The sequence below is a fragment of the Pseudomyrmex gracilis genome, unplaced genomic scaffold (genome assembly GCF_002006095.1).
Source record: "Pseudomyrmex gracilis isolate BER0280 unplaced genomic scaffold, ASM200609v1 scaffold_264, whole genome shotgun sequence".
Classification (NCBI taxonomy): domain Eukaryota; kingdom Metazoa; phylum Arthropoda; class Insecta; order Hymenoptera; family Formicidae; genus Pseudomyrmex; species Pseudomyrmex gracilis.
The window spans coordinates 43,319-56,171 of NW_018020848.1; the positions used below are offsets into that span (position 1 = coordinate 43,319).

The window sequence follows — 12,853 nt, forward strand, 5'->3', positions numbered from 1 at the left end:
ATATATTATATATTATATATTATATATATTATATATATATATATATATATATATATATATATATTATCAGTTTAAAAAGACATATTTGTTTTTAATAATATATTTTCCAGGTCTTCAAAATTTTGCTGAAAACTTGCGTGTTGCAAAAATAATTTATGACTAACTGCGTGAGTTCGGCAGATGGTTAATTACATAAGGCGAGACCTAACCGCTGTTGTTTTTGCTTTTTTTTTTTTAATTTGCAATCAATGGCTTTTTTTTTTAATTTGCAATCAATGGTAATTGACAAGTGGAAATTGAAATTTCACACACACACAAATTCCTCGTATAATATTTTTAAACCGGTGCTCTCTTGTATATTTTGTTTGTTAATATATTCCATTTGCTTTCTGTTCAAGAGAGAAAGAGAAACGTTTTTTTTTTATCGTTTTATCTTCAACTTTGATAACATGACAACTTGTAATTGTTTGTATCTTGTTGTTTTTTTCAAGTATTTTTCAAAATAACTGACGTTGCCGAAAAAAACCTTTCTTATCAACAATCACATTCGATAGCCTGCGCCATGTACTTTGACGACCGCGCTTAGAGCGCGCTGTTGTCTCGAGTGAAAATTCGTGTTTTCAAATTGAATTATTCGTTGATTCCTCAATATATGTTGAAATACAAATCTAATTCTCTTCTTGTGTGCGCACAAATAGATTTCCATTGGAAGTACGCAAAACAGCCGAGCGATTACTTGCGTTAATTAGCTCTTTCCTTGAATATTTCTGTTCTTTCTTCGGGCGCGCGTGCTGCGCAGATAAAAAAAATTTTATCGAATCTCCCAAGTGTTATCCGCGAATTAACAATCGCGTCGTTATCGAGCACTTTTATCTCGGCAGATAATTTTGAGACATCGATAATACGTAGAATATAAAAAAAGAGAAGATCCGCGAAAAATCCTCAGAAGACGAGGAGGTTTGATCCGAGGCACATGACGACATTTTCTCGTCGCGTCGTCGCCCGGATGGGAAAAGTCCTTCGACTTCGATCTTTAAACCGTAGTTCGATCAATTATTTTCATTTTTTAAACACGGACTTTGGAAAAAGAGAGGCAAAGAGAGCGGAATCTCTTATATTATTATATACACTTTAAATTTGATATCACAACGTTGTCAAGAGAGAAACATTCTAATAAGTAAAATAAAAAAACATGTTCGTAAACAAACTTTATCGACTTCGCACGAATATGTTGATCTTTCTCTTTGTCTACACCTCCCTCTTTCTCTCTTTTTCTTTCTCTCTCTTTTCGCTTTCTCCCTTTCTCGCGATCCTTCATCCTCGCTTTTCTCATTCAGTTTTCTTTCTCGCTCTCCGTTTCTCTTTGCGTCGCACGATCGAACCTCTTTGTCGTCGACCCGCTCCGCCTTGTATAAATTTTCTCCCGCCGTCTTGGCGCGCGCGTCGGTTCTTCGTGTATCCTCGTCGAACGCGCTTCGATCAGCTCGCTCCGTCTTGATTCTCTGTGCGCGCATGCGATTTCGCGGGAATGACGACGATCATAAAAGGAGCCATTCGCGGATCGGCGCGCGTCAGTCACTGCGTCGTAGCGTAGAGATTTATATGGTGGATTTTCTACGGGAAGAGCTAGCAAAAAGACCCCGAAGCGGAGCAAAAGCAGAGTGTTTTTTTTTTGACGAGTTATAGTCGAGTGTGCGGAAGCGGACGGAGAGAGATAAACGCGAGAGAGCGAGAGAGAGAGAGAGAGAGAGAGAGAGAGACGCGTCTCTCGAACGAGATCCGTGATTTACGCATTAAATGACCACGGCGGCGTCAATGCCTTTGTCCGCGCGTCGACACAACGGCATGAAATAACGACCGGCTGACGGAGCGGTTCAACAAGGCGGTAGACAGCGGCGACGTCCTGATTCCAAGCGTCCGTGCTCAGTCCTCAGTGCAGGCTAGTCGGTCGCTCGGCGGCTTCGCTCGTTGTCTTCTCGACGGGAAGAAAAAAAAACCCATCAATCACAGACACGGAAAAACAAATGTGCGACTTGTGCGCAACGGGCAAACATAAACACAGCCGTTATCGTGATCCCCAAAAATTTACGCCCGTGATCGCAGTTCTTCCTCGTTATTATCTTGTCAAACTGTAATCTGGATAAATTTTCGAACCTGCGCTTCGTCGATCACGTCGCAACAATAAGTATCATCGTCGTCTTCCTCTCAACGGACAGGGTTCCACGGATACCTCATCTCAACGCCTTCATCGCGGTGAGGTTATCTTTGATAAAGAACACGGGGACATCATCAGCCTGACATCGTTCAGCGCGATTTCGTGAGTTTCGTCGCGAAGGACAGTCTACGTTTTGACGATCAAAAACGTCATTGAAATCAATCAAATCATCGAGGAAACGGGATAGAGGATTTTTGACCCAGTGATAGAAGTCCGCGAACGCGCGACAACAAACATGGCAGCCGCCGCGTGCGTTCAAAATTGTACAAATAACGCCGACTTCCTCCCGTACATCATTCTTATCGGAACGAACACCTGGAATGACGTCGTGGACTATTTCCCGCACAACATTCTCAACGGAACGAGCGCTTGGCACGACGTTGTGGGCTATTTTCCGTACAAGCCATGGATATTCGCTCTAATCGGCAGCACCATGGTCGGTCTTACCGGTGTTTTTCCCTTGTGGGTTTTTTCCAATCATGCGGATCCAAAAACCGGCGGTAAGTCGCGTTATCTCTCAATAATAAACGTTTTACCTTCGAAACTCTCGTTGCGACAACATGACAGTAAGTATCACGTTTTTAATCTTCGTGTAAAATGTCACACGACCGAGACTGCGAAACACACAAATGCTCTGTCGTGCGACATTCGTTGTTGTTGGTTTACGCAACGCGTGTATGTATTTTTATTTGCGCGAATTATCAGCCGCGACGATTCTTGTATTTCGCACACACACACACTGACACTCTTGAAACACAGTGTGTGAAAGTGTCGCATGCATAAATCATTGTCAGGACAAAATTCACAAATAATGTGAAATATTGTATCGCATATAATTGCGACACGCGAGATCGTTGCGTTTTATTGTTTTGTGCACAAAGTTTGTTGTGTGAATAATTATCGTGTTTTACTCACAGATATCGCAAAGTACGACACGTGTATTTCGTGACGTCATTTTTATTTCATCGATCGAACGAGAATTGCGTGTGAAACGGTAGCGAATTATTTTCTCGTTACAAATAATATTAATTATATGATACATATAATTTTTTTAACAAAAAATTGCCGCGATTTAATTTGTCTATGTACGAATTACCACACCGAAAAAATTATATTCTCGTAAGTAGAAGATTTTATACTTAAAAAATCTTCTTAAAGATTTTAGATGATATTCTTCTGAAATTAAGAATATATTCTTTATTCAAGAATATATTCTTAATTTAAGAATATAGTCTTTTTCGATAGTGAGATATATATGTTTTTCCATAGAGGCTTTATATATTCTAATCAGTATATATTCTTATCAATATTACTATTTAGAGGATTTTGCTCTTAAAATAAGAAACTCTTCTTGGCGCCTATTTTAGTATAAAATATACTTAAAGTAAGTGGGATATCCTCAAAATAAGAATACAATTTTTTCGGTGCACGCAATCTCTGATATACATACGCGTGCTGAAGTTGTAGAACTCAATTACCTTGGCATTGAGAATGGTTACGAACCAAAGGCTTTCTCAGGATTTTTTCCTCTTGCTTTATACAGTTCAATTTTTTTTTAATATAGCAGAGTGAACGAACACAAAGAAGATTTTTAAATAACGAATATATATACATATATGCTATGTAAACATAGTCTCGAGAATGCTGTTGAGTTTTGTTACGAGGATCGATGCAATAAAAAAAAACTGCTAGAGAAGAAATTATTTATTCATAATCGAGAGATCGTTATATTTGACATTTCGGTATTTTCCAAAATAAAAGCGTTATTTAGCGGCACGTGTGTGTCGACGCTTAAACTGCGCACGAAATAATTGAACGTGTGCGACAAGAGAGAGAACTGATGCCAACATGCACGTGGCATATATATAGCTTTTTACTAAGAATTATGAGATAAATACAATGCGAAGGAAACTTGGGAATTGTGTGTGTGACACATGTAAGTCAAGTGGGATTTATCGCACTGATGACTGACAAACGCGCGAAGTGACGCTGAAAAAAAATATCACTTCTGTTTTGAATCGACGTAATTATTGTATTAGCTTCAGCGCATTTGAAGTAGAAAATAATATATCGAACATTCTGTACGAACTTTCATTATTTGTTTTTTTTTTTTTAGACGTTACATGGAGTTATAGACGTCTATTGGACGTTACGTGTGTCTGTGTGAGATAGAAAACCGAAAGAATATAGGATAGACCTTACAGTTGGTTTCCAAAAAAAATTAGGTATAAAAAAAGAGTAAAGAAAAAGTAAAGAAAACCAAATTTGACGACAATATCTTTATGTACGCAATAGATACGCGGTGGAATTCGAAGGTCGTAGAACTTGTTCGACGCGACACAGAATGCTAAGGGCCATTCTACAATGAATTGAAAATGTCTTGTTGCCAGTTCAGTTAGCAATTACGAAAAGAAAAATATTATTCTGGATGATTTCTTTGCGAATGCTAAAAAAGAAGTAGTCAACTTTTAACTTTTGTCAACAGCAACTGGCAACTGCAGCACGTAAAATCGTCACTCCCTACGTATAATTACATAAGTGTCACATATGGGATTTTCAGTTTATTGCATAATGACACTTAGAAAGTCATGTTCTTTATGGTCACCAAATATTAAAAAAAATATTCATAAATAAGGTACAAATTTGAAACCGAAAGATCCCTAACTATAGGGAAACATATGAAGCTTTATACTTTTAAACTGCTCTCCTCTAAAATTTGCGTTTTGGAGTTACGGGATTATACGTAGGGAGTGACGAAATAATACTTTTTTTCCTAATAGTCGCAACTGGCGACGGGACATTTTCAACTCATTGTAGAATGACCCTAAATGATATTTCCAGCCTGTGTTTGCACGTGAAGCGTGCTTTTGAAAGCCTGAAAAAAAAAAAAAAAATTGGTTGTCTCTCTCATTTGTTCTCACCACAACATTGGCTATTTATCATTCTCTATATCCGGTTTCTGTAAGAGGAAACTTTAACAGGGGTGTGCGGGTACCCGAAAATAATTTTCAAAAATATACGGGTCTCAGATCGGGCGGGGTCCCGAAAGTTTGTTGTTCACTACATAAATTTGTTCGGATATTCGCACACGCTCCGAAAAATTAATGAATATTTCATCATTAACGACATCCTGTGCCGGTCAAATGCCGGTTGATAAACAATGTAATCATTGTTAAAGAATCGATTCATTTCTTTGCAAGCTATATTTATCCATTTGCATTTAACCTTTCGACAATGGACTCCGATGAGAAATTTCGATGAAAATATTACTATAGATCTAATCGCAAAACAATCGAGGACTTTGATACCTTCGAGTGTATCAACTTTACTTAATGCACATGTACCGCACAGCATGCGGTGCACTCGCCGCAATTTCGTTCGCGATAAAACGTTAACGCGAATTTGCGGATGCAAACGTATAAATAGCAACGATTGGGATTGATATAGCGTTATTCTCTCAGCCGCAGCTAACTTTAATTTCGACCTACGTTGATACGAAACGTTCATGTGCGGAAATAAACGTACACATGTTTGTCAGATAATTCTCTCCCGCAATCGAGAAGTTGTGGATGTCTGTTTTGCTGTGATAATCAAGTTGTGATCGCGAAAACATAATATCAGAAACCGCGAACACCGAATAAAAATCACTCGACCGTATAAGCAGTGTTGTTTCTCGTAGATACAATTAACAAATAGTTCTGCAACAAAAGCTGAGCAAAATTTGCTCGCACGTTGCATCTCGTCCGTGCGACTATAAAAGTCGCGTTATTCTCTTCGTTGTTTTATATGAATAACGGCGCAATTACTTTTGTTTTTTGGAGCGGCGTGTTATAACTTTCTCTATTATCTCTCGTATCCTCTTTCCGAATCAACGATGCGACGGTTTTTCGAGTTCACACAAGTGAGATTAACGAGATCAACGTTTTACTTTTCGCCGAACTTTAAGTTCGGTACGAAGTTTCGTTACAAATGTAGGAAGTTTCGCGACAATTTATTCGTTTCTCAATGTATACGATTACAAAAACTCGCGTTGCGTAATGCTCCGTAACTTTTTCCAACAACAATTATTCGCGTTTCGATGACAAAGGAGAACATTTACTCGCCATGAGTATCCGAAATGTTGACTTTTTTTCGCTGTTACACAAGATATTTTGCATTAAACTGTGCGTTATTTTATATTTTTTATATTTTTTATTTTTTATATTTTTTTATATTTTTATATATTTTTTTTTCAATTGATTTTGCAAATATATTTTAAACTAGCTTTGAACAAATCAATACTAATATATTTTACACGTATTATTATTATTATTATTTCCTCTTACATAAAATCGGCAACGCTACATCCCGAACTCTAGTCTCTTGTATCAATTGATAACAATTTTTAATCGACAAGAGGAAAAAGATCTATGTCACGTCGGGGAGGCGTGTTGCACAAGGCTGATGTAAAAAAATGATGATGATCACTTTAATCGTGAGCACTTGAATTTTTCTCACTTTTTTTATCAGTGAACATGCGGCGAGATCTTTTTTGTGCGGTATCGGTCCGATGAAAAACGACAAGAAATTTTATTTATATTCGTAGATTCGTCTCTTGATATCGCGTGTATCGGGTTATTATCTTCATTATCGATACTGAGGATCTTGTACGATGACGGGAAATCAACCATCAGAAATCAACTGCTTTCTTTACAACTCTTGTCTTTTGCGCTCGGGGTTTGTTAGACGAGAGGAAAGCAATGGATGCTATAAGATGTGGTGTTATGTATTTCTAAGACATCTGCGGGTTGTTTTTCTTCGCGCTCCCCTCCGCATTTTATCCTCTTTCTGAAGTCCGCAAAGAATTCTCCGACTTAATCACTCCGTCACGATCCTTCGACGTGTTGCGAATGTTGAAATAATTTTGCGCGCGTGTGTATTATATGCTTATTGTACATTACTCGACAACGATAAAGTTTACTTTTTATCAGTCACGTGCAGAGCGTAATAAAGCATGTTGATACTCCCTGCTATCTTCGCGGGGAAAAACTATTGCAGATGTGCGTCGAGAAAATGATGCTCTTATATGAAAACTAGATATCTATAATTTTAGTTTTTTATTTATAAATCTCGTGAAAATAAGACAATTAGGTATTGCACAAACTTTTAACATAGATTCGAAGACTTGTAATATATTGTAGCTTTTCCGTTGTAGATATCTATAAAATAACTTCGTATTTATTATTTTTCTCTCTGTATTATGCGGCTTTTGCTTTCTCGAAAGACAGCAAAACTTAGCCACTAAGTACGTGATCTTCGCAATTCGCGGTCTAATTCGATTGCGCAATCGGAGTTATTATTCTAATAGCAGTTCTCTCCGACATTTGTTATCTGAATTCGAAGAACGCTTGTGTGTGTCGTTTTTGTTACTTGATTTACTGATTGAGAATCATTACTCTTTCACATCGGCATCACTATTGCTTTTCATTAATACTTTCTTTTCACTGATGGTGTGTAAATGTACAACTTAAAAATTATATATACAGCACACTTGTATTATATAAAGATGAGTGTATGTAGCTTCAGGAATTTTTTAATGAACAATGAATTTTTTTGGCTGTTGAAGCAAAACACAATTTTTGGAGTGTGTATTATTTTAATCCGTTTATTAAAAAACTATAGCATAAACGTTTTCAGCACACTTGTATGTTTAATTAAGTCATATGGAGAGTCGATATATTTTAATTATTATAGATTTTACGTAAGAGCAATAAAAAAAAAACAAAAAAAAACAGTGAACGAGCGAGTTTTTTCAAGATGTAGTTCGACAGTTTATGATGTTAGACAGATAAATAAATTAAAATGCGCATTTCAAGGATAATATATATATTTCTTACAGCGAGCTTCTCTTGCAATGTTTGCAATAGTTGCGTTATGCAAAATTGCGTCATTCGACGTTATTAGATCCGTTGCAATAACAAAGAAAGAAAACATATGCGAAATAATGTTTTTCTGAGTAACAACAACAAAGATAAATCTCGAAACACAAATTTATATGAAAAAAATTAATTTTTTAATCTGTGAACTACAAAGAAATATTTTTACAACGCACACGTTTCAGATGTTCCATAATGTTACATAATTTGCTACAATTGTTGCAACGAAGTGCGGTAATATTTGTTTTTTAATCTTGTGTACGTACATGCTGCGCTTTTAAATGTAAAAACACGGCGCGAATGTTTCGCGAACAATTGTTCACGAATGCAAAGATAAAACGTCCGCCACTAAAATTTCAAATAAGATACATCTTACTGTGTAAACGCGATATTTTTTTCCGCGAGAAAACTACTGCGTAAAATTTGATTAATGGTTGAAAAGTTTACACACCCGTTATGTATTGTCAATTTATTTTGAAAAATTAAACCTTACAAAACTGTGTGTGTCTCGTGCACTATAAAGCAATATTTTTTACAGAACAACGAATGTTTCTGACAATTCTAGAACTTTGTTATCCGGTTATCTTATCTGTCTGCATTGTCAGCATATGACGCTTATTTCTGTTTTTAATCAATAATTCACCTTTTATTTCGTTGTAAGCAAATCGATCAACGTTTTTGTTTTTTTTTTTTTTTGATGATAAAACAATCCATTAGTGTTTTATAAAATTTAATCAGAATTAGAAGGTTTTAATTACATTATAACCGTTTGCGGTACACAAAAACAGTTTACAGAAAACATTGCTGCGTTTCACGTTTTCAATTTCGCTCAAGAAATAGACTTAATAAGTTTATAGGCAATAAGAGATCAGTTTAATTAATCGCAATCACGTTAAAACGGGAGCAAGGTTCTTCTATCATTTAGATATTCCTTTTCCTCTATTTTTCCCCATGAATCACTCGTTGACATCACGGCGGTTATCAAAATGGCCTCTTGCAAATTGCAGCAGCAACATGATCACATTGTTACACTCTGTTAGCGATTATCGCGACTGCATCAAATCTTTTATTTTTGTTTTAATATATATGTGTGATTTCGTATCTTTAAATTTTTACCATTTATCTCACAAGAAGAGATCACTTTTTTACCTAATATGATCTATAGAATGCTCATATATAGAATGCTATTGTAAAGTTTATATACTATATATGCACGTATACCCGATTCAATCTTTATTTAATTATTGCACACTCTGTAAAATATAGTTTTTTCAACTTAATTTTACTCCGTTTTGATACCACGATTTACATTTACAACTTAAAATCAAACGTTGCGTTATATTGTGCAATCGGCAAATCGGTGATATTTTGTTAGAAAAAAAACAAAAACATAAAATTTGAGATATTTTTTCAAGTTATCACTTATATTTTCGTCGATTTAAATAAGCAAAATATATACTGGCAATATCGTTACAAAGCGATTGTACTCAAACGAAAGAGATTTCGTGATCTTTAAAAAGCATTAACTTTTATAGTTCATTTTGTTGAGCCCATTTACCTGGGCCAACCTTATCGTTGTCTACCAGACGCGTTCACCAACAACACACGAACGATCGATCAATGATTTATGGTTTCCGTTATTAACAATATATTTTTTATGTTATTTTTCTGTGTAACAAAATCCATTTTTTTGTCTTGCGATGTGATAATGAATGCGTTTTTCTCAATCTCAAAAGTCAACGAAGAATCAAAAGAGAGATTTTAAAATGTTGTTCACAAAGTTACAAAAAATATGCAAACAAATAGTTTCTAAGATTATATCTCTTTTCACGATTATCTTTCTTGCGCGTTGAAAAGATACATCACCCGAGAGATTTGATGTTGTACACGTTTTTTGCAAAACACTTCTTATCTATATGCCGCTAACACAAAGTGTTAGCTAATGTGACTTTTCTTTCGTTACAGAGTTCGGCAGAAATTTGAGGATCTTTTCGAGTTATGGGCTGGGTGCACTGTTGGTCAACGTGTTTCTACATCTCTTGCCTGAGATGTTTGGAAGCAAACTGCAGAACAAAAGTAATTTTTCTCTTTAATTAATTACACATAATAGCATTTATATTTAAGTAATAAATTTCACATAATCGCGTTATATAATAAAATGTAATTACAAAGTTAAGAAGATTAATTCTATCTAAAAAAAATCTTAATTACCGATAAGATCAATGTTATCGAGAAAAAAAAAAAAATAAATGAAAAAAATTATTGATTGTGATATCGCAGATAAATCACGCTATTGAACAAATATAATAAGTAAAATTTAAATTATTTATTACCGTTTAAGAGATGAAAATCGGTTACGTGTGAGATTTTTAAATTTATTCCTCGCAATTAAGCGAGTTAACAAGTGAAACAATTAGTTTATCAGACGTCGTTACTCGGAGAGATGGGAAAACTAGACACGTACGTATGTATAATATACACATTAACAAGCATAATATTATTCTGACATTTCTACAATATTGCGAACAACGCGAATATATACATATATATGTGTATATAATATAACGTATTTTGTGGGTACCTTGTAGAATATTTTATGGTAAACACACACACACACACACACACACACATTGATACATACAATTTGAATTCGTTATAACGTTCATACACACTCTACAGAATGTGCTCTAGTCTTTAGAATAACATTGAGAGCTTTATAAACGATTTAAACGGCAGCTTCGAACTCCATTGTGCATCAGTTGCGGATTTAAATTGCCAGCTGCCATGTAAATTGAACGCACTACTGACTCGAACTGTGTTAGGAATTCGAGGCGAATTAATAATACCAGTACGAATCGATCTGAACAATAATACACATTTCAGCTTATATAATTTCAATAGAAATTATTTTCAATAGTTGAATAGAATTTCAATAGTAGAATAGAATTTCAATAGTTTTTGTCAATAGAAACAATGTTTTCGCGGAATATGCCGTAAAACTTCTCAATTAAAAGTAAAAAATGATTTTGTCTTGTCACTTTGCAACGTGAGGCCGATTATTGTCATGGAACAAAATGATCTTTTTCTTTATTTCTCTGTGCGTATTTGTATTCGATCTTGTCCAATAGCTCTTGTAACTCGATGTTCTCATATTTCTTTGACTTACCAGACCAAGGGTTGTCGTACAAATTCAAATTTTTTTCTTTAAACCTTTGCAACCAGTTTTTATATATATGTTTTGAGAGTCACTGTATCTTTGTCTAAATCAAATCATTTAGGCTGCTTTTCAGCAGAATTTTTCTTTAACCGAAACGCAAAGAGGATGTAGTACTTGATGTGCATTGTGAACACAATTGATTTTTAGTTATTGCGATTATGCGGTATTGTACGAAGTTTTGTGAACATAAATGGTTCCTATTTAAATTACTCAAAGTGAGAAATAATTGAAATTAAAATAAATCGAGAGTAGGTGAATGTCTGTGTGTGTAAAGTCATTAAATTAATTTGCATACTCAATGCAATCCGATTTATTCGCAGACATCATTGTTTTATCCTTCTTATCCTTCTTATCCGTCTTGTCCTTCCGCTTTACAGGCATTGCACGTTGACGCGTGTTTTATTTACAGCCAAGGACGACGATAATCACGCGTCTAAGCCCGCAAATCTGCTGTTGGTGTTGTGCGCTTTTCTGTTCTTTGTGATCATCGAAAAGATCATTACTACTGTAAACGAAGAAATACCTATCGTCCCGGAACAGCAAGCCGATGATATTACCGCCGATGATATTACCACCAATGATGCGAATAAGGACAAAGAAAGGAACAACAACAATTGCATTATGATGAACACCGAAAAGAACGGTTTTGTCAAAAATTACTCGACAGATTCGACGAAAGTAAGAATAAGTAAACCAATAGTGTTAAATGTTTTGAAATTAATAATTGTTTATATACATGAGATAATCGAGCATATTTTTTTGCAACAGATGGAGAAAAAACCTCACAAAAATGGATTCGTACAGATGCCGAACGATGCTAAAGATCTGCGAAAAAACGGTTTTAAGAAAGATGTTTTGAAATTCGCGTCAAGAAGCGAATGTTCAACCAATAGTCTATTGATCGACGAAGCGACGATGAACTGGTTGAAGAAACTGACAGAACCCAACGGTTTCAATTTAACGGCAGTTTCACGCGCCAGTGCTGTTAATCAATTAATCGTGCACACAAAAAAATACATGTTTGATCTGTTTCGCAAATTCTTAAATCCCAAAAGTTTCCCTGGATACCTGAACCTCTTGATGAACTCTCTCGACAATTTTACCCATGGTTTATCCGTGGGTGCATCATTCCTCATTTCCTTCAATGTAGGTGTCGTCACTACATTTACTATTCTGGTGCATGAAATACCTCATGAAGTCGGAGATTTTGCGATCTTGTTGAAAAGTGGATTCAGTAAATTCGATGCTGCGCGGGCGCAGTTAATCACAGCTGTCGGTGGAATTGCTGGCGCTTTGACTGCCGTCTCTTTTTCCGATGATTTAGGTAAGATTTCTTTAGACAACTTTTATATACATATATATACATATTATTTATATACATATATATATACAGGGTGTTTCAGAACTATGGGATCAAACTTCTAGGGGTTATTCAGTGCAACAGTAGAAAACATTTGAGTATAGGGACCCATGTCCGGAAAAGTGTCACTACCGCACTACTGCCCT

General features: G+C 35.5%; 1 protein-coding gene across 2 annotated transcripts in view; it reads left to right on the forward strand.

Moving 5' to 3' along the window:
• The first annotated feature begins 1,450 nt into the window (after positions 1–1,450).
• The window catches only part of LOC109859483 (zinc transporter ZIP13 homolog), a 13,131-nt gene continuing 1,728 nt past the window's right edge, over positions 1,451–12,853 (forward strand). Inside the window, exons 1-4 of one of the 2 annotated variants that reach the window (XM_020437784.1) lie at positions 1,451–2,715; positions 10,096–10,206; positions 11,757–12,025; positions 12,116–12,710. In XM_020437784.1, coding sequence (XP_020293373.1) covers positions 2,451–2,715; positions 10,096–10,206; positions 11,757–12,025; positions 12,116–12,710 — 1,240 coding nt within the window. In that variant the 5' untranslated portion in view covers positions 1,451–2,450. The remainder of the gene's footprint in view (positions 2,716–10,095; positions 10,207–11,756; positions 12,026–12,115; positions 12,711–12,853) is intronic. The other variant, XM_020437783.1, reaches the window with a different exon arrangement.